Raw genomic sequence first — 21,324 nt, 5'->3', positions numbered from 1 at the left:
CACTCAACCCCCTGAAACAGAGGCTCACAAAATGGAAATAATCATATTAGCTCCCCAACTGTGGCCCTAATTCCTCCATCACGATTCCTATTCCGTGTTGCACACACTGGCCCCTATTTCTCCACCGGGCGAGTCTTCTGCAGAAGGGGACGCTTGCCCCCAAACCCAGGATCGATGTGACAGACCAGCCTTGTTCGATGCAGCCTGCCCAACATGTACCAGCTGGTGACACACCCCAGCTGGAGTGAAGGGCGGACTCAGACTTCTCGCCGTGTGCACACAGGGTCATGGATAGGCAGCTGCCACACTGCTACCCGTCGGCTCTCCCTCTTCCCTTTAAATCAACCAGGTATAAAAAGGTTTTCCTTTTCCAGAGGCCAGTGAGCTGGTTTTCCATTTCCAGAGGCCAGAAGTCACAGCTCAGTCCATCTTTGGAAGAGGGGAGATTCATGAAGATGTGCCAGGCGGAACAAGCCTCTCCAACCAAAAAACAAACAGGCCGATAAATCAGCAGTGGGAAGCCACTGAGCCGAGCCGCAAGCATCAATCCAACAGGCTGCCTCCTCTTCTAGCTCATTAGCTGTTTGAGATTACCATCATGCGGGAGTAGCCTCGCAGCTGGAAATTAAATTAGCCTGGCTATAAACCAGGAACGCAGAGTGGAAAGTATCTGATGAGCAGTCCTGGGGAAAAACTCCGCACCCTCTCAAGGGCCATCCTCCGGTCCTCCACACGGGCCCCTTCTTTGCAGCTCCTTCTGGACAATGAGAAAGAGAAGGCGAGGGACACACACACACACGCACACGCACACGCACACGCACACACCATCCCTGTGAAAGGTCTATGCAGAGGGATAAGCCCCAGTAAGAAGGGCAGCAGGCACTAATTGCACATTCAGAACAGGTGTGTGCCTGCAACGCCACCTCTTAATTACCAGGTTTGGCATCTTGGCACCGGCAGCCCGGCCCTGCTCAGCTTCTAAGAATGCTGAAACTGAGCGTCCAGGGGGCTGTTCCCTGTTGTAGGTCCGAAGAGCTGAGAAGTGGAATTTCTAATTACATGGCTTTCGGCTTCACCCTAATGAAAGGCTCCATCCAGGCAAGCCGACAGCAACCAGCTTAGAGGACGTGGGTCCCGGCACACATCCGGACAGGATCTCTAGCGCTCGCCTTTTTACTGGGTGGCATCTTTTCTGATCGCCGGCGAAAGCAATTCCTGCTGAACGCTATGCAACGGCATCTCGTAAATCCCACTCCCGAGTTGATACTTGAGAGGAAAAAGGTGCCGGATAAACTGTTACCCTCGAAGTCAGGATGCCACAGCTCGCTTACAAAAGGCAACCATCGCCGCGGGTGCTGTCCAGCCTCGCCTTCGTTTTCCTCCACTGGTCCTCCTCGGCATCCACCACTCTTTTTCGTGTGCACCTCCCTGCCTTTTCACGTGTATTTCTTCTGCAAGAAGACCCCTTTCCCACATGGTCTTCCCAAGAACTCCTATTCATGTGTCAAAACCTTGCTTGGGTGTCACCTCCTCCCTGATACTTTGCCAAGGGAGATGCTCTCCCACCTGGACATTAATCACTCCTTCCTCTGCAATATTTCTGTGCCTTGAACTCCCTCTGTTTTTGTGTGTGGCAGGCCCTCCTGTACTTAGCCATCTCAACCCCTGCCTTCACGCTCACGCTCTCGAGTGGATCTCCACAGAGCAGCCAGAGCCCCACTGGTATCCCCTCACACCAAGAACACACAGCACAGCCTCTCTGCCCCTCTTCCTTTGACATCTTCTTCTGCTTACAGTGTCATCTCACAGAAACAAGCTCTCACCCACTAGACCCTTCTATACCCCTTTTCATCCTCGGGCTTCTGCTCAACATCCCCTCTTTTCAAAGGTGATGGGACAGTCCTTTTTCCTGTCACCCTCTCTGCCATACCTCTCTATCCCCGCCCTCTGTTTTACTTCTGGTCATGGCGCGCATCGCCGGGTGAGACCTTCTATTATTATTTGTTCACTTCTTTCTTTGTTTCCTGCCCATCTCCCTAGCAGGGTGTAAGCAGCATGCGGGCAGGGTCAGGGCTAATAAAATAGGCAATCATATTTGTGAAATGAATAAATCTTTGCATCCGCAGAGCTTGACACAGAAGAGATGCTCAATGAATTAATAAAACCCAATATGCAGCCATAAGAAACAACACTGATACCAGGGGACATCCTAACACTGGGACACCAAGGGCTAAAATGAAGCAACTGGATTCCTCCCCAGTCCTCTGTCCCTGTTGCTGAATTCCAGAGGACACTGTAATCCCCAAGGTCCCTAATGCCAGTCTCCTCCAGACTGTCCTCTCAATACACTCCACTGAGTAGAACGAAGCCAAATAATTTTAAAATTGAGACAAAACAGCACCAAATCCAAATTCAAATGTAACTGACAAGCAACTAGCAGCTGGAAAATTCTTTATGGGGTTCACGTGTTAAACATGAGTGGGGCTGAGCTTTAGGACCTAACTTGACTGGTGCACTCACAGGGAAGTGTCTTTACCTGCAGCCTGGACCCAGCTGTCTGCTAGTGCTCCGTCCGCACCTTGAGCTTCTGGGACCTACAACCTATTTGCCACATCTGGGGGCTGAGCAACCACAGAGGTTACACACCAACAGGTGACAAGCTTTTGTGCTCCCCACTCCCCGAAACTGACATCCCCAAAAGACACCATTTGGGTAAGATGAGGTGGCTTTGATCAAGGCACTTAAGGATGAAAACTTAAGTGTGCAGGAAGCTGGAAGGTGCTCCCCCGCTAATGCTCTTTTTACAGAACATAGGAAGGGCCGCCAGACCATTCTGTATTTCTCTCTCCAGCTGGGACTAGAAGAAAACACACCCTAAAAATAACTGTGAATGATGGGACGGACATTTCACTAGAGGAGACAGATGGGGAGGAGATGGGAACATGGGAACAGGGCAGGGCCTGCCCTGTTCAGGGGCTGCCCCACAACCAGGACCCCCCCCCCACCACCACCTGCCCCGGCTGTTCTCTCCTGAGCCCAACACCTCTTGGCCTCTTGTCTCTGTCTCTTCTCAAAAGAAGTAGGCTCTGGATCAGGGTGATGCAATTCTCAGCCAGACTTCAGCAATGAGGCCAATCCCTTTTATAATGCTAACACGGAAGGCTCCACACTGAGCCGAGCTCCTCTACAGTGAATGGTGGGGAAAACTAGATCACCTTCGGGAGGCTGGCAACCATGGACCAAACATGGCCTCTCTCCACCGCTCAGAATTCTGAGACAAGGGGGGAATGTCTGCTCCAACCCCGTCCAGCCAGGGACCATACCCTCTCCCCTTGCTTCCTCTGCTTGTCAGAAGCCCCTCCCAAGGAACGGTCGGGCTCCTCCCCCAGTGTGGCGGGAGGGTCAGGAGAGGAGGAGGCTGGCAGGGTGAAGCCCAGGCTTTTGGCCATCTGTTTCTTCGTGGCACTGGGCTGGGAAGTTGGCCTTCAGAGCCTAGTTGGGATTTGGGGCAGAATAGTTGTCTTTCCCCAAAACTTCAAATCCCAGAGGGACAGTCTGTGTCCTCTGGGATATCATCCAAGGTACTCAAAGAGGCAACAGGGAGAGGGCCGCGTGGGTTCTGGATGAGGGAGGAAGTATGTCCACGTCTTTGTGTGAGCACCATCGGGAACTCGGACAGCCACATCCAGACCACCAGCGGGGCTGTGCTGCACCTCCTAGAAAACTCACTGCACGTCTTCTTGGTTTCTCTGCCTCGAAACACCAAACTATTTCATTTTTCTCAAAAATACATGAAAGAATTTATATGCATAATTCATGTAAAGTCTGTGAATTTCTTTGGTATGGGAAGCAGTGCTGGCCCAAAAAACTCCCTTTGGTCAGTGAGATGAAGACCTTCCCTACACATAACACTGCCCCTCTGAGCCAGCCTCCTGTCCTGTCCCCCTTACTCCCCCGTACCCCCTCACCCCCTTCAGCCCCCATGCTCTACCATGCCTCTCTCTAGGTCTTTTCCCCAGTGCTGTCCTGAACACCATTTGCTTTCTGGGACAGTCAGCTGACAAACTCCTATCCATACTTCAAAGCCCAGTTCAGTGGTAGCCTCTCCTTTGAGCCCCCTTCCCTCGGTTCCCACAGCATTTCTGACTTTGTTTTATATTATTTCTCACCATGGCCCCTTGACCAAGATAGTGATCTCCTTGAGGCTTCTGACAACTGCTTGACATCTAATTTTCCAAGTGCTTTCATCCACTTTGACGCATTCTAGGTGCTCCAAAACTGTCTGGTAGATGAAATTAAATCATGAATGAATGAATGGTAGACTCGGCATTATTCCACGAGGAGCGCCAATTATATGCTCTGGTCATGACTGGGCAATAAGGCTGTGTCACTATTGCCTGACTTCCACAAGGCCCAGAGAAAGAGAGGGTGGGTATTAAATATCCCGTTAAAAGATACGTAACTTTATAGGAAGGGAAGTGTGATAAGAAAGAAAAGCCAGTCAAGTACACACCACAGAGGACCCCACTCTGGTGTGAAATTGTTCCCTTCCACACCGTGTGAAATGCCGCAGCCAAACACCTCCCCCCTCTGCAGGGACGCGGGGCAGAGGTGAGGGGCATCCAAACAGGTGTTAGAATTTCACCAAACATGAGGAGTCTAGGGTAAGTGCATCAGGAGATCGTAAGATCAGTATGGCAAGTTTAGAGTGCTTGGAAGGGAAACCCAGACACTCTTGTAACTTAAGTTTTGTACAAATAGGTAAACGGATCCCCTATCTCTCTGCCAAAGGTTCCACTTGCCTCCTTTCCCAGTGACACCTAATACGAAAGTTCCCTCCGTTTCCGGTGCTGTGTGACTGAAGAACACTGTAAGTGTTCCCCCTTGGCCCCAGGCACAAAAAGGCAAGTGCACGTCTAAAAGAAAGGTGATTGTCTTGGTGTGGGTTTGCAGCTCCAGGCTGAGGATGTGAATGCGGCAGTCAGGGTCGGGGACCTCACAAGGTGTCCGGGTGAGCAGCCTTTGGTTCTGCGATGAAACCGCACTGACCACAGGGCTACGCCGTGACAGGCAGGGTGGGAAAAAAGCCTCCCCCTTTCCCAACACACCAGACATCTTGCTCTGCAAAGAGCTTGGAGAGGGAGCACTCACCTTTAGGAACAGGCATACGTTTCTTGGAGGAGAGCTGATCCTGCAAGTAGCCTGCTCAGGGCAGAAGGGCAGGCGGAAGCCTCCGGAGAAGCCGCAGCAAGCTTGGGCTGGGGCGGCTGCGCCCAGGGCCCCGATGCACTGCACCCCAACCGCCCCTCTGCACTCTGTCTGCACAATCACCCCGGGCCCGAGCGGGTGTGGACACACTGCGTTGGAGACCATGTCTCAAGTGGGAGAAGTACGGCGTCTAATCCCGTTCCAAGGCCAGACAGAGAGAGCACAGGGCCAGAGGTCAGACCCCTCCAAGCGCACGAAACCTTGGGGCCCAGCTCCGCTAACTGCCCACGTTGGCATCTGGACCGACAACTCCCTAGGTTACCAGCAGGTACCAAATGAAAACAGGATTTTGTACTCCAGGGAAACTTTAACAAAATAAACAGATTTTTGTTTTGAGCTATAATACTTCTCAGGGCCTTTAATATGCTAACACGAAGCCAATTTTTTTAAAAACAGATCATTTACTACATTTTTTAGAACTTTTGTTCACTGAAGAAACTCGAGACAGTGCTTCTCCGGGCCTGGCCAGCAGACTGCCCGCAACCTGTCTTCAAGGAGAAACACACAACCTGAGGGTGTTGAAAGCCACCAAAGTAATCTGACGTCGTTCCAGCACCCAAGGCTCTGATCAGTGAACTCATTGGACAAGTACAGGTGAGGGTGGTGTCACACGATGTGTGGCAGAGGCACAGGCACGACGAGTGTACGTCACCCACAGCAGGACAACTCCACAGTGGGCTGAGGGAAGTGTGGTCCTGCCCCGAGTTCGCTGAGCGCCGGTTTAGGAAGAACTGATGGCCCGTCTCCTCTGTACACTTGAGGATGCGGACACCAAAAAGATAAAGCGACCTGCTCCAGGTCACCAAGTGTCCCTAGCCAAAGACTGACTTCAACTGGGGGCCACATGGAAGAAGAGCCAGTTTAAAAAACAAAATATAAAAGAGAAGAAGCATGTTATTTGAAACCATTGTAAGATGGTGATTCTAATGTTAACCGGCGTGGAGCTAGCAGACCTCCATGCGGCCTCTCCCGGGGTCTCTACAGAGTGCTAAAATGAAAACTAAGTCAAATAGAAAAATAACGAATTCCAAAAGCTAATAAGAATGTCCATGATAAAAACTTTTTTTTTTTGATACGTGCCCCTAGCGGGAACTGAACCCAGGACTCTCTGGTCCACAGGCCAATGCTCCAACCGCTGAGCCAAACCAGCCAGGGCCATGATAAAAAATATTTTAAAAAAGAATGTCCATGGTAAATGGGAATTCAATCCTAAAATAGTGCATACCTTAAAAAATGGGGGAGGGGCTGGTTTGTAACTCTCACCCTGTCTGGCACTGAGCCAGACCTGGGACTAGGCCGGTAACAGTGAGTGAAGCCTGGTAGGTGTGAGCAGTAAGGAGCAGTGGAGACTGTGGCAAACAGAAGAGAACACGCCCCATTCAGTCACTGCCGCTCTCCAGCTCCAGCCAGTTGTTGCCTTGAGAAAGGCAAGCTTTGTACTGTCAGCTTCTTTATAAAAGAAGCAGAAAATCTGCATTTGTGAAATCTCTTAATCTGTCAATATTGGCAATGAATTTACATGTTTTTGAAAACCTACAAATATTCACTCTAGAATTTCCTTTACAGTAAGTTCAGACAGTCATAACTAATCTGTGGTGGTAAAAAGTAAGAGAGTGGCTATCCTTGGGACAGGGACAGTAACCGGAAGGGAACATGAGGGTTCTTGAATGGATCTTAATGGGTGTGTTCACTTCGTGAAATTCATCAGGTTGCACACATCTGATTTGTACACTTTTCACAGTTATGTGAACATAAATTTGACTAAAAACCCACAGGGCAGATTTTTAAGTAAAATATGATGTCTGGGATTTTCTTCAAATAATACAGAAAAGGGAGACCACAATACCTCTAAGAAATGATGGAGGACAGTCTTGGGAAAATAGCAATAAGGCCATGTTGAGAAGAAGTGGTTAAGAGAGTGGTATTCTGCCCTGGCCAGTTTGGATCAGCAGTTGGAGCGTTGGCCTGCGGACCAGAGAGTCCCAGGTTCGGTTCCCTCTAGGGGCACGTACTAAAAAAAAAGAGAGTGGTATTCTTACAGATGCTGGGTCTTGCCCGAGTTTCTCCCTATGTGGAGGGGGTTCTGTGAACCAGTACTTGAAGGCAAAGGGCACCACCCAGGGGGACAGTGTACACCGTGGGGCCTGGCATGGGGAAGGGTGACCAGCTGGGTTAAGATGAAGAGAAAGGCCCGAGTTCTTGGGCACAGACATAACTTGGGGTGGGCCAGGTATACTCCATGGCAAGACCTGCTCCTGCTCGCATGGTACAAAGCAGGGTGTCTCCACAGGGTGGGGCAAGAGATTTAGGGGTCAGCTAAGGAAGCGATGAGCCACATGGGGTGAGGACTGAGAGTTTCAGTGTAACCCTGAGATCTGGGCAGCGTGGGCATGGCAGGCAGCTTCAAGGAACAGGTGCAAGAGAAGCGATGGGCTGGCAAATGAGAAAAATGAGAGGTGGCTGTGGTCACCAAGGGGGTGTCAGATGTACAGATTTTATCTTTGAAGCATGGGCAACAGGGATGATGCCAAAGTGACAGGTTGGTGCATGGATGACACACATGAAGGCTAGCACCATCAATGCAGATGCCATAGCAACAGAGGGGGCTGAGGACTGACTGTGGGGAAGTAAAAGAAATGACAAAAAAAGAGAGAAAATACATAATCTTGTGAATCCTTCTATGCTGAATTATGGAGTTAGAAGGGCAGTTGGGGAGGTATTAGGGTTCAAGAGGCTGTGACACTGTAGGTACAGCTGTATGGCGGCGTTAGGCAACCCCTGTGAGCTTCTCTTTGCTCTTCTGCAAAAGAGGGAAAATCGCGCAGAAAGGACCATAGTTAAGATGCCATAAGCATCAGCCATTGGCCTGTATAGAGCAGGCCCTCACTTTTCTACTGCATCACAGAGTAACCAGCATCCCCTCTCCCTCTTACCTCCTTAGTTCTCTTTGGAAGCTCCTGGAAAAGTAAAATATAAAGTCACATTTCTTATTTGCACTTTCAATCACTTTATCACATGCTTCCTCTTCTCCTTCAAATGGTCCTTAGATTTATTGGTGATTCGGCAGGGCTAATGTTTTGTTTTGTTTTTTTAATCAGTGCTTAAATTGCGTTGAGACCTCTTTGAGCCTGTAGATTTTAGTTCACTAAAACAGGCCCCTGAAGGACAAGTTCATGTCTCTTGTACTTCCTTAGTACTTCAAGTGCTGCCTGGCATAGCACATGATAAGAGTGCTCAAACAGGGCATGTTTAAGACAGTGAAACTGTTCTGGGTGAGACTATAATGATGGATACTCCCCATTATACATTTGTCAAAAGCAGTAACATGTGCAACATCAAGAGTGAACCCTAATGTAAACTATGGACTTTTGATGATAATGACATGTCACTGTAAGTTTATCGATGGTAACAAATGTACCACTCCGATCCTGCATGTTGATAGTGGGGGAGGCTGTCTATCTGTGAGGGCAGGGCATATATGGGAACTGTTTTCACTCACTTTTGCTGTGAACTTAAAACGACTCTAAAAAACAAAGTTTATATATTTTTTAAACTAAGTACTAATAACTCTTTGTTAGATAAGTGAAAAAACTGCTCAACGTGATTTATAAGAATGTATTATTCATTGCCTATATAAAAAAACGTCAAACGGTCACCTTTTGCTTCCTCCATTAAGTATTTCAGGTGAATAACACAGTAATGATCAGTTTCCCTACCTTACTCTTTCACCCCCTCTCTCACACACACCCACTCACTTTCTTGGGTCTCCTGTAAAAAGCTCTTGGCTGGGAACAGGATGTTTACTTTTTTGTATATCTGTGTTAACTGGCAGCTCTAGCATATGCTAAGTGCCCAGGAGACTCTGAAACAATCAGACAGGAGGGCACCAGGGACCCAATGAACAGCACACATCAAGACGAATGTCTGGCGAATCAGGATGAGTTTGCAGCCAGAGAGACAAGGAGGGAGAAGGAGAGTCCTTTCAGCTCGGGGAAGGCACCAGGAGTGATCTGGCAGTGAATTACTGTTCTCTAATTGTTGGCTCAGTGTGTCGTCTCCTGGGGGAGACTACTTTAATGGATATGTGGGCCGATCCTGCATTGTTTCAACATCTCCTGCAGCAATAAGCAGTGTTCTATGTAAGCTTCCTACCCTTTTTAAGTACAGGTCATCTCCTGCACTTCTGCAAAACCTTCCAGAGAACAAGACTGCCTCATGCAAATCAACAACAAAATTAATTCTCAGTGCCGTCCTGTAAACCGCATCCTCGCTGTAGGCATTTTTCAGCCTGTCCTTCCTCCTTGACAGGACTAGAGAAGGCTGAGCTTGTCAGTACCCAGAGAAGGCTTCCTGCCCACCCTTCAGGCTGGGGAAGCAGAAAAGGGCTTCCAAGTTGCCCAACGGGGAGCCATTCCTTCCCCCTCTGAATAGGGGGCATCTGCAGGCTGTGGGCACAGGGCAGAGAGAAGGAGAGCCACCGGGGAGTGTGTGCCCTGGAGGGACACTTGGGGAGCGGACCAGAAGGGCTGCGGAGGAGAAATGGCCAGAGTCTGTGCAGTGGAGATTCCAAATCGGAAGGGGACTCGCTCGAGTCCTCACTGTTCTGCCCAACAGAAGCCAACTTCCAGACAAGAGACGCCTCCCCTCCACAAGGAGGGACTTTTGTGCAGGAGGGTTTAGAAAAGACAGGGAAAAAAAGAAGGAAGCACAATAGATAAGCTGATAAGCTCGGCTATGAAGACGACGGTGGTTCTGGGACAATTCTGCTCGGATCACTGTACTGGAGCAGCCCGGGAAAGTCCACTCTGGCCAGGACAGGACGCGCCTGCTCCGCCCGCCCCTCTGGGCAGGGCTATCGACAAGGCGGGACGCCATTGGTTTACCGGCAACCCACGGACCAATCAATGCAGGCTAGGGACCACCGGCCCCGCCCACTGCGAGCGCGGGCCGCTACAACAGGCTCAGCCCAACAGGTGAGGCCGGAGCGCAGGGCCCGGGCTGGTCACGTGGCTCGACCCCAGAGACCCAGGGGCAGCCCCAGGCCAGGTCGCCGGCCCCGCCCCCAGCGCGAAGAAGCGCGACCATCTGTCTCCGGGGCTCAGCGATCCCAGGCGGCACGGGCTGTGCTGCCGGACCCCGAGGCCAGCCGGCCGGCCGAAGCCATTTTCTCCGCCGTTGGCTGCGGCTCGGCCACCTCCAGACCCCGAGGTGCGAGCGAACGCTCCTCCAGCTGCCGGGAAGCAAGACACGTGGCAACGTCAGAGGCCTGCCTGGGCCATGTTGGACACTTCTGTCACCACACCTTTTCTCCTGCCCCCATTCATCAAATCAAGAGTATGCGTGAAAAATCTGCTGCTTCTCACTTCCCTTCCCAATGTTTTTTTTTTCACTCTCCATTTGTTGCCTAAGCCTCCTTTGCCCAGAACACTCTTGCAGTGTTTTATGCCTTTCTAATCAAGTGTCACCAGTTAAGAAGTGTGGGACAAGGATTCGGGGAGAAAGGTATTGTGCATCATCGCCTCCCCGCCCCCCGGCAAGTTCCTTGATGAACGCACATGGAAGCATTCACTTTCTGGCCAAAAGTGTTTAAAAGTACTGACCTCAAAACATAGCCTAGCCTAGGCTTACATACGATCAACTTGATGTTAAACCGGAGTCTTATTTTAGCCCATTTGCTGTATTTAGAAGAAAAATATTTTATTCCAAGAGCTTATCTGTTCTGTAACTAATTTATCAATTTAAAGTTACAGTGAATGTATGTGGTGTGTACACGTACATAATTTTATAATGACTGTAGAAAATAGAAATTCCTCTCTGGCAGTACTGTTTAATCAACTCTGCACAGATCGGCACAAATAATTTTTAAAAGCATCTCTCTTCAGGAGGCAAACAAATTCTGTTAGTACAGCTTTGCTATTTCAACATGTTTCATCCATGACCCACTGAAGTAAATTTTTTTAATGACCCAGGAACTTACACTATTTTTAATATATTTGAAGTCACAGAGTGGACATTTATAAGAAGAATTTAATATACAGACATAACTTATAGGAAATTAGTATCACACTTATCTATATACAAAAAAAAAATAATGAGGGTGTTATTAGCATTGGCAGTATTTTAACACAGAGTCTCTTAGCTACAGTGAAAATTATTTATTATCATCAGTAAAGCTGGTGATTACTCTTCATATCCTAAACTTTCCCCTGAATCTAAAATCAGAAAGAAAAATTAATATACAATAACATCAGTTTTATTTGTTGTCAGTTTTATTTTGGTACTGTTTGAAAGGAATATGAAATTTCTAGTAGGTAATGTTTAAACTATATTTTAAAGTTTCATGCTCTACTTACAAGTAGTTTTCAAAGATACCCGTATCTCATTTCTTTTCGATCATGGGAAATGTTTTCATTTGAGGTAGGCAGCATATTGTATCCATTACCCTTGAAAATGTGCCACATACTTGGGGAATTCATTTTGCTGGGATTCCTGACTATCCCCACAGCCTAGGATGAAATGTCCCTTACTGTGTGAAATCACAGACTGCTAAATGAGAGAGATAGCACCCTATTTGAAAACTAACTCTATTCACAGCAAAAGAAATGTTCATTATGCTCTGCCTTTAAAGTGGACATTTTGTGCTTCTGTCAATCAACTTAATTTCCATGTTCATAGAGTGAGAACATAAAGCATTCAGAAACTACTGCCAGAAAGCAGTAGACAGTCTAGTCAAGTTGCATTGCAGTTCTGAGCTTTCAATAAAAGCCACTTCCCTGATCCATAGCACTAGCTGATTGATGGGTTTTTTTTTTTAATTCTTGGTGAATTTTTAATTCTAAATAATTTTCGTGATTCAAAGGGTCATCTTCTATAATCAGAAAACTGTATGTCCCACGTTTTAAACAAAAAGATAAATCAGCGTACGTATTTGGAATGAGGTTTTTTGACATACTGATTTTTCAAAATAGCTAAAAGTTTTTCTTCAAACAAAAATAAAACACTGAACTAGAAAAACAGAAGCTGTGACAGGTCACTTTAAAATTTCAAATAACAAAACTTTAGCTGGAAATGTCTCTTACAAATATTAGTCAGTAGTATATTGTAACTTTGCAATAATCAGGCTTCATTATAAAGACAAAATCTACCCTAGTCAGCTTAGTCAATTGTAGTATTTTATTTTAATAAATATTTTTTAAGACATGGGCACAGCCTAATTTTTAGAGACCTGATCAATAACAACATATCATTTGGAAGATAATAAGTGTAATTTAAATTCATTTCAGCATTTTATTTATTTAAAACAAATAGGTTCCTATTAAATATTGACTATTTTATTAACTGAGAGCATCTGGGAAAACACTTATGATTAGGTTAATTTATGTTATATTTCCCCCTCAACTTGTAAAAGATTAATCAACCATTTTATGGTCTAATTTAGGTGCCTAATTAAAAACAGAGTTCAACACATGCTACACCGTCTTGCTAATAAATCTTGACAGCTTTGTAATATGACGGTTCGTATTTCAAATTGTTGCATATAAATGTAGAATTTTGATCTTCACCCAGGAGCTTGAAGTGAGTTACATACTTGGTTTAAGCTCCAGGACTGAGAAAATACAATTACTTCAAAAAGGATTACCCCCAATCAGATCTTATCTCAAATTTCCTTTAGTAAAGAAAAAAACAGTCTCTGGACAAATTTTTAGAAATAGACTAGGAAAATAGAGGAGAAATTAGATTTCTCCACATTTATTAAATTAAAAATGTAGGAAAAGTAGCTATTTTCAGCTACTAGTTTTCAGGAGGGAGATTTTCTGAAGTTACTGGTTTTCCAAGTCTAATTCTAAAGAAATCTACGCAAAGTTTTAGTTACAAGTGTCTTCTAGTTAACTATGTTTTCAGTCTTGACTTGGGGAACTATATATACTTCTTTTAAATGAATAAATTCATTTCCAGAAGTTTTGGAGCATCTCTTTCAACCCTATGTCCTCCACAGGCCCCAGCCTTAAAAGGGAGCAAAGGGAAGAGAATAAATCTATTCTTATTAGGGACATTCACTGTTTTCTCAGCCTTTATACTGAGGGATATTTTTGTCATTTTAATGACTCCTTTGACTCTAACTGTCCAGTCCAGGCAGAGAAGTGAAACTGCCATGTGATGTAATTATCCTCACTTTAGTTATAAACCAACTTTGGTCAGAGCAACTAGCCTCTTCTGGAGCTGATATTCTTTTAAAGTGAATGGCAAAGTGAGCAATCCACACTGAGGTCACTGAGTGCATCAAAAAACTCACTTTTTTTTTTTTTAAAGCAAACCCAGTTTTGAACTCATCATATATGACCACCATCATGGTTTTGGTCACCTAAGCAATGGAGCATGGCACAGAGCGACCTCCTGAGCCAGAATGCCTGGGTTAGTATATTAGCTTTGCCACCTTCTAGCTGAGACTCCTTGAGCAAGTTGCTTAACCTCTCTGTGCCTGTGTTTTTCATCTATAAAAGTACCTACTTCATAGGATTGTAATAAGGATTAAATTTGTTAATCCTGTAAGTTTGAAATAGTACCTGGCCCATTGGGAAAACATTCAGAAATGCTAGCTACCAAAATTATTAAAACACACACACACACACACACACACACACTACTTTTTTTTTTTTAAATGTGGCCACATTATTGGAGTGGTCAGGTTATTTTGTATGATCAAAAATGGAAAAAAGAGTATCCATGGGGAATGAGTTTCTGCTCTATAAAGTCTAAGGCATATTTCTATATAAAAATTAATAATCACACTATTTGGCTAACTTAATTCCCAAACTGAGGTCATTAAAATTTGTGAAAATCTACCAAACTTCCACTGAATCAAAAAGAAATGTATGAAAGAATGTATCTATTTAAGTTTAAATCAATATTCAGAACCGAAATGTACAGGGTGTGTGCCTTCCCCACCCTGGTATATGCGAGGTTCTCCTGAACCCTGGCCCCAGAGTTCTCAAACACAATCACAACCTCCAAGAGAAGGTAAAGGCCTGGTATGTCACTCCATGTGGAGCTCCCCAGCACATACTAAGTTAGCGAGGCCTGAATGAGAAAGAGAGCCGGATAATAAACTGGCAAATCAAACCCACAAGTCTTAATCTCAGGCTAAAACATACTCAGATTCCAGGGCAACAGAGAGGGCAGAGGGAAAGCTCCGCTCTCTGGCCCGTGGCAGTCAGCTCCGCTCCAAATCGCTACCACGGTGGACTCCATCCCACCACAATCCCTCCTGTTCTGGCTGACGGTGAGGACAAGGAACTACAGTCAATTTCTGAGACTTCGTGCAAATCCGCCAGGCCCATGGTTAGGCCACTAGCAGGACTGTGTCCCAACTGATTAACCCCATTAACGACTCGCACAGACAGAGCCAAGATCTCCTTCTCCTGCGGATTATGATGCTGACACTGGGGTTTAGCCATCCACACCCAAAGTTCTTTAATGCCTTCAAAATGTCTCCCCTCTCTCCCACTTTCTAGTTATGAGAACTTGTCTAACCACGTGTCTGAACTGCAACTCTGTCTGGTTAATTATTATTTGTACTCGTCTCCAATCTGCTGCCTGCCTGGACCGCCCGCGGCAGAGACCCAAGACGACGCGCCTCTGGCGAGCATCAGGGCTTGCCCGGCGGGGAGGCCAGCGAGCGCGAAGGGTGCTCCCTGGCACTGGGCTCGGTACCAGCGTCCCAGGTCAGACGTCTCCTTCGGTGTCGTTATTGAAAGTTAAACGGCCGCTTTCAAAATCATTTTGAGTCTACACATTTGCCCAGACATCCAGTATAGTATTCATTAATAAAAATATGTTAATTAAACAAGGGGCATTTAAAATAGTTTTTTGATTTCCTTTTTTTTAAGAAAGGCACTAACCCTGCGGCCACACCGCGTTCTGCTGGAGCAGCCGGGAACGCCGAGTTTGGGGGGAGTAGCTTCGCTTGCAGTTTGCTCCTCCCGCCGAGCAGTCCAGGGTCACTGCCGCGGGCCTTGGGCCTCCAGGTCAGAACAGCCCGGCACTTCAGTTTGGGGAGATGTCTCGGGAGGCTGAGGAACTTCCCGCCTCCGGCGTCCCGGCCCAGCCCTCGAGGCCCCCAAGTCCGGCCGCCTCGCCCGGCCGCTGGCTAAGCGGCCCCGAGGCGGGTCTCGCCCCAGACTCCCGGCTGCGCCCCGCGCTGCTGGCGCGCGGTGAGGGTTTCCAGAGCGACTTGGTTCTTTACTCCTTGTTTTTGAGTCAATCAAAAGGAACGTAGCAGGTGGAGGGCAGCAGCCTAAGAGATTGCGTGAATCTTCTTGTGGGGATTTCCACAGCCTGCCCCAGGTGCTTTAAAAACCGCCTGACGTGGAAGATTCAGTTAGTTTCCTGCCAGTTCCTCTCAGCCCCCACCCCACCCCCCGCCGTGTATCTAATCTCAGAAAACTCCGGGCTGCCTCTGGCCTCGGGTGGGTTCCATCTGGAAAGGAGCGAGTGTTCGCCTGCCACCCGGGCCCGGGATCGGCATCCCAGGAGGAGCAGGAATGGTGGTGGTAGAAGTAATAACAATACGATCGATGACAACAGCTAACAATTAGAGAGACCCCACGTGCCAGCCAGGCACCTGACCGCACCAACGCACCCTCCCTCCCCGCCCAGCGGAGAACCACAGGATCCCACTGCACCTAAGAGAGCACTGAGGCTCGGCCCGACTTAGCGACCTGCCAGAGCCAGGACGGGAGTCCAGGCGTTTGACTGCAGAGCGCCTATTCTTAACAGCCGGTGTCCACGACCCAGTAATGGTGGGAAGGGTGACTGTCACGGCTGGCTAAACCTCGAGACTTGGGCAACTGCTGACAATAAAAACATCAAGGACAAAAGGGAGGGGGAGGGCGAGGCTGGGAACTGAGCGGTTTTAATCCTTTGGGTCAGCCCCCTTTTATCTTCTATCCTCTCCTGTAGCCGAAAGGGGGGTTGGGGGCAGGGAGTGAAGTTCGGTTCGAGTCTCCCCTTTGGTTTTCCGAAGTCTCGAGCCTTTTGGAGGTTCACAGGGCCTGGAGGGGTGTCGGGGAGTCGATTGAGTCATGCTTGTGACGAGTGGGGGGTTGAGGGGCGGAGAAGGTGACTAGATAGAAGGGGTGGGGGCCGGTGGCCAGGCCCCTGGTTGACGACCAGGTTTCCGAAGGCAGGAGTCTGGACCCTGGGCTCACCGCGCCTCACCGGAAGCTCGACCAACCCAAGTGCTCACCCCAAAGACAGGCGGCTGCGGGAAGCGCTGGGCAGAGGTCGTGGTTACCTATGGAACCGGACCCACAACCTTACTCGAGAACCGAGTCTCCAAAAGCCCCAACCTCCGGGCAAACCACATTTCTTAATCAATGGGCCCCCAATATTCTTTGCGCCCCCACGTGTAAAGGGCCCGCGGAGACTCGCGTTCCTGCTCTGTGCTCCCAACACCCAAGCCGAGGAGGCGGAAACGGGCTGGCCGTGCCGGGGGCGCCGGGATGCCTTCCAAGCTGCGCGCCGCTCGGGCCCGCTGCAGTGCGCTCCTTTGCCCAACAGGGACCAGCACCGCTCCACAATCCGCGTGCCGCGCGCCGCCCACCCGTCCGCCGGGCGGAGGCGCCGGGCCACCCTCCCAGCTCACTCTCCCAACCAGAGCTGCTCTCCAGCGAAGTGAGTTTGACCCTCTTTGGGTTCGGGTTCCACCAAGGAGAACTGTGACAAAACGTGACTAGACTCCGCGCGACCGGAGTAGGACACCATCACTCCCACCCCCACATCCGCATCTGGGGAGCAGAAGCTGTTCTAGAAGTTGGTGTGGGGCGGAGACCGCGGCCCGCGGGGCGCAGAACGTCCCGGGCTCCGAGAATAAAATACGAGCAGCCCTGACAGATTCTTCTGGGACAGGCCACCGTTAGAGGGTTGCGTGCTTCCCAGAGCGCCATCTCAGTCGCTGTCTCCCCTTCTTTGAGGTGAGTTCTCCTATAAGAGCTAGGATAGCTTGGGCCACTGGGCTGCCAGAGCTCCTCGAGAAGTTTCTATGGGTTGTAGCAAGAGCCTCCCCACCTCCTCTGCACTCTCGGTACCGCGCTGGGGCGGGATTCTCAGCGCTGCGGGCCAACACAGCGCATTTGTTCACTGCTGCTCCCCGCCCCAGGTGGTCCGAGACGGTACCCCTGTCACTCCCCTAGCGGAAGCCACATCTCCCTCCCCTCACGTTCTGGATAGCAGCTGGCGCCTCTGACTCTGGCCCTAGGAAGACTCACCGGTACCAGGCGAGGCCCTTGTCGTAGCTGCGGTCGAAGAAGTGGGGCTCGGCGCCTACGGCGCGCACGTCTGGGTGCACGCGCAGGAACTCCAGCAGCGCCCGCGTGCCGCCCTTCTTCACGCCGATGATGATGGCCTGCGGCAGCTGCTTGCTCCCGGACCCAGTAACGAAGCTGGAGATGGGACTGGGGGAGTCCGGCGCCTCGGGACTCTGCTCCTCTTGGCTCACGGCGCCATCGGCCTTCTCCTTGCCCGCAGCCAACTGGGTGGCTGGCGCCGCCTGGAATGGCAGCCTTGGGAAAGCCCCGTCGGGACCCGTGGACAGGGCTGGCGGGTCGTGGACGGCGCGGGACCCGGAGCCCAGCAGCAGCAGCCCTGGCGCGGCGGCGCACGAGCCGGCGCACGAGTACAGGAACATGTAGAGCCAGATGCAAAGCATGGCGAAGAGCAGCGCGATCTTCCTCCTCACCGGTGGCGGGGGCGCCTGCGGCTGCGGCAGAAACCGGCTGGGGACATGGAGGCAGGATCGGATGCCGCTCAGGCGCTGCCCCATGCGCTGCCCGCGGGCGCGGCGAGGGACATGGCTCAGCACATGGCGCTGGTCCCGCCGGAGCCGTGAGCGCGGAGAGGGTTCCTTGGCCCTCTGGACGCCCGGTGATGGGGTTTATTGCACCCGCGCGCCCGGGGCCACCGCTGCTGTTCCTGCTGCTCTTCCCCAGGTGGCGGCGGCAGCTGCAGCAGCCGCGGCTTTTGACATGTTGCCCGGGAGGAGCCGCAACTGGAAAGAAAGTCGGTGGCGGCAACTGTTGGCCAGGGGACGGCTCCTGCGGAGCGACACCCAGCTCTGAGCCAAGAGATTCTGCTGCACTCTCGCGCCCTGGCCACTCCGGACGGTGCGTACTGCTGCTGGCCGGGGCTGCCTCTGCGATGCCCTGTGAGCTGAGCCTGAGAGCAGCCCCGGCACTTCCTCGCAGAGACTGCGAAGAGAACTGCGCAGGAAGAGTCGGAGACGGAGGTGGAGTGGGCGGGCCCGGCCACCGGGAGTGACAGGTCGTTCCACTTACCAGAAACCCGGACCACCATGCAAATACTGCCGCTTCGCTTAGGATTCAGCAGCCAACCAGCTTCCGGAACGTGGGGGTGTGGAAAGGGTTTGGGCGGAGGAGAGTGATCAGGGGTTTCTATTGGCTGCGGGATCAGAAGGGCGGAGTCAGGGACTGGTGACAGGAGCAGATGGAAGGAAGGATGCTGGCATGGCCCAGCGCTGGAAGAGGACAGACCCCACCGAGTGGTGCACTTCGGCACCCGCGCACATTTCCGCACTTGCTCCCCGGGAGTCAGCCTTGGCTGTAGTTGCCACTGTATCGGGATTCGAGTCCCCATCCAGATGTTTCTCGGACCGGCTGATGATGTGTGTGTTAAGTAGGAAGGGCACTGGAGAAGCGAGAGTCAGGCGGTACATGCACGCAGCCCCCAAACCATCCAGGGAATCAGAGGGGGAAAATCAGTTTAGGGAGTTAAAATGGAAAGCGTGTTGGATATTGCTGTCAACTTTTTTTTAAAAAATGTCTTTCCTTCTTATTCTTTGCCTGGAGTTGATCTCTCTAGGTCCGCCGGTTAGCTGAGATCGGTACAAACTGTCCTCAGGAAAACATCTTTCTCAATTTCCCAAAATGCTGGAGAAAGATGATGGTGAAGAGGGAAGGAGAAATTAACAAGGAAATAAAGGCTGGTAAAAAAATGTTTCCAGGTGGGAAAATAAGTGTGAAAGTCACGTGTAGAAAGTTTTGTCCGGGCATGAGTTTGTTGGGGACATCAAGTTGAAGAAAATGTTCAATCCTCCCTTTTCCCCGAATAAATAATAAAGCCAACATTCGCCTTCATTTAAAAGTTTGGTTTGCTGACCTGTTAGGTGTTGCTTTTTCTCACCATTTTTTAAAGTCAAACTTTAAAAATCGACCACTGAGTTGCATTTACTTAATAGTCAAAGTCCACTCCAAGCAGCGCTCCCTGTTCTCTTCCGAAAAATACCCTGCTGGCTGCGGGGGCGGGGCACCGAGGAGCTGAGCTTGGGAGGAACTGTAACCGCTCGCTGGGGGAAGCGCGGGCAAGGAGTGCAGCAATCTGTTGCATTCCTGCCCAGGAGCTTGGGATTCGGAGGCACAGGATGCTCAAGTTCATCCTGGTGCTGTTCAGAAAGTTTTCGACGCCTTCAACCTGGCCCCGGCGGGGTTGGCGGGCATCCAACGCTCGGCTGCGCGCCGTTCCGGGACAGAGCATTCCTCTGATTCCTACCCCAGCGCCGAAACCGGGGTTAAGTGTAGCCCACGAGGTAACTCTCCGAGAGCCGCCACCCACGTTGCATTTAACCATCCGCGCCAGTTTACGCGGCGGAATCGACCTGAGCTCCGGTCCCTCTACCGCGCTGTCCCAGGCTAGCCTCGGGCTGCCAGCCCGGCACACTCTTGCTTTTTTACTAAGTAAATGTCCCCCCAAGGATCCCAAGTCCCCTAAGCCCTACTCCGCTGGGAGCACACTGAGAAAGCCAGTAGGTAGTAGGCCGTTACGAACCTCAGGTTCGAAAATGTGCCAGAGAGCGGCGGCGATGACCCGGGAAGGTTCAGATAACCCAGAGGTCACCTAAGAGACCGACGCGCCGGGCTGTGCTCCGCGTGACCTCTTTGTAACCACCATAAGGCCAAGATATTTTCCTACAAAACTATCGAGGGAGAAATAATTTAGATAAAGGGGTTTCCTCCTCCTTTTATATGTGCAGAGGGAATTTCTTTCCAGCTTTTCCCTTCCCCTGTCGTTGGGATGGTGTGTTTGTTCTTTGGGAGAAGTAATTTATCCCCTCTCCTTTTTGTTTGCGTGTGTGTGTGTGTGTTTATAACTTATGAAACATGAGAATATGTTTCTGAACATTAGTCCAACTCTTTATTTTGGAAATATGATAGGGAAACGTTAGTGTCTCCGAAGAGTGTGTCTTAAAAATCACGTTATTTCTGTGGAAAATTAAGTGACTGTCTTCCATCTTTAGGCGGCTGTGAGTTTACTGACATTTGTGGGTTTTGGGGGGAGGGTAGTTGTGGTTTATCATTTGTGTTCAGGAGAGAATCGTAGCTCCCATGTGGTTAACTTCAGGCCTGGATGGGTGTGAATCTTACAGTTTTAAAAAAATATTTTGATAATCCTAATAAAAATGGTCTCTGTCTTGAGGGTTAACAAAGTCTCCTGTAAAGGGGAGGCGGGGAGTAAGCAATCACAAATGGAGGCCGCCGGATAGATTCAGGATATTTTTTCTCCGGGAGTGAAGGGAGAGGAGTGGAAACAAAGACGTGGGCATCGGAAATTGCCCGCAGCGATCCGCAGAGCCGAGCACCTCCGAGCCAAGTCGCCGCCTGCGTCCACCCATTGCGCATTCAGTCCCCACCAGCGAGAACAATGGAGGAGTTCCCGGAGCTCGAAGTGCCCAGGGGTTTCTGCCCACCAAGGTCGGCGGGTCATCAGGGGTTTGAGCGGCACCCGGCGGAGTGTAAAGCGGCAGCGGAGCAGGACCTGGGCCACTACCCGACGCTTTGGCCCATCAGCCCACTTGGCTGGTCCGCCCGCTGAGCTCTCGGGCCCAAGTTGAGCCTCGAAATACCCACGCGCGGCTGACGCTACAGGCTCTGCCTTTGGCAAAACCCACCTCTGCCATCGTCCCATTCTTGCAGATACGGAACCCGAGGCTCTACCCTGGACAGAGCTGGTGGCGAAGTTGACAGTGAACCCAATTTGCTCTGCTCT

General features: G+C 50.1%; 1 protein-coding gene across 1 annotated transcript in view; it reads right to left on the bottom strand.

Annotated features, from left to right (window-relative positions):
- The window catches only part of LOC118634536 (heparan sulfate glucosamine 3-O-sulfotransferase 3B1), a 38,546-nt gene extending 20,020 nt beyond the window's left edge, over window positions 1-18,526 (bottom strand). Inside the window, exon 1 of the mRNA XM_036269128.1 lies at window positions 17,535-18,526. Coding sequence (XP_036125021.1) covers window positions 17,535-18,088 — 554 coding nt within the window. The 5' untranslated portion in view covers window positions 18,089-18,526. The remainder of the gene's footprint in view (window positions 1-17,534) is intronic.
- Window positions 18,527-21,324: the final 2,798 nt, after the last annotated feature.

Source organism: Molossus molossus, unplaced genomic scaffold (assembly GCF_014108415.1).
Source record: "Molossus molossus isolate mMolMol1 unplaced genomic scaffold, mMolMol1.p scaffold_m16_p_19, whole genome shotgun sequence".
Lineage (NCBI taxonomy): Eukaryota > Metazoa > Chordata > Mammalia > Chiroptera > Molossidae > Molossus > Molossus molossus.
Note: the sequence above shows the minus strand (reverse complement) of the source record. Positions and strands in the feature narration are given on the sequence as shown.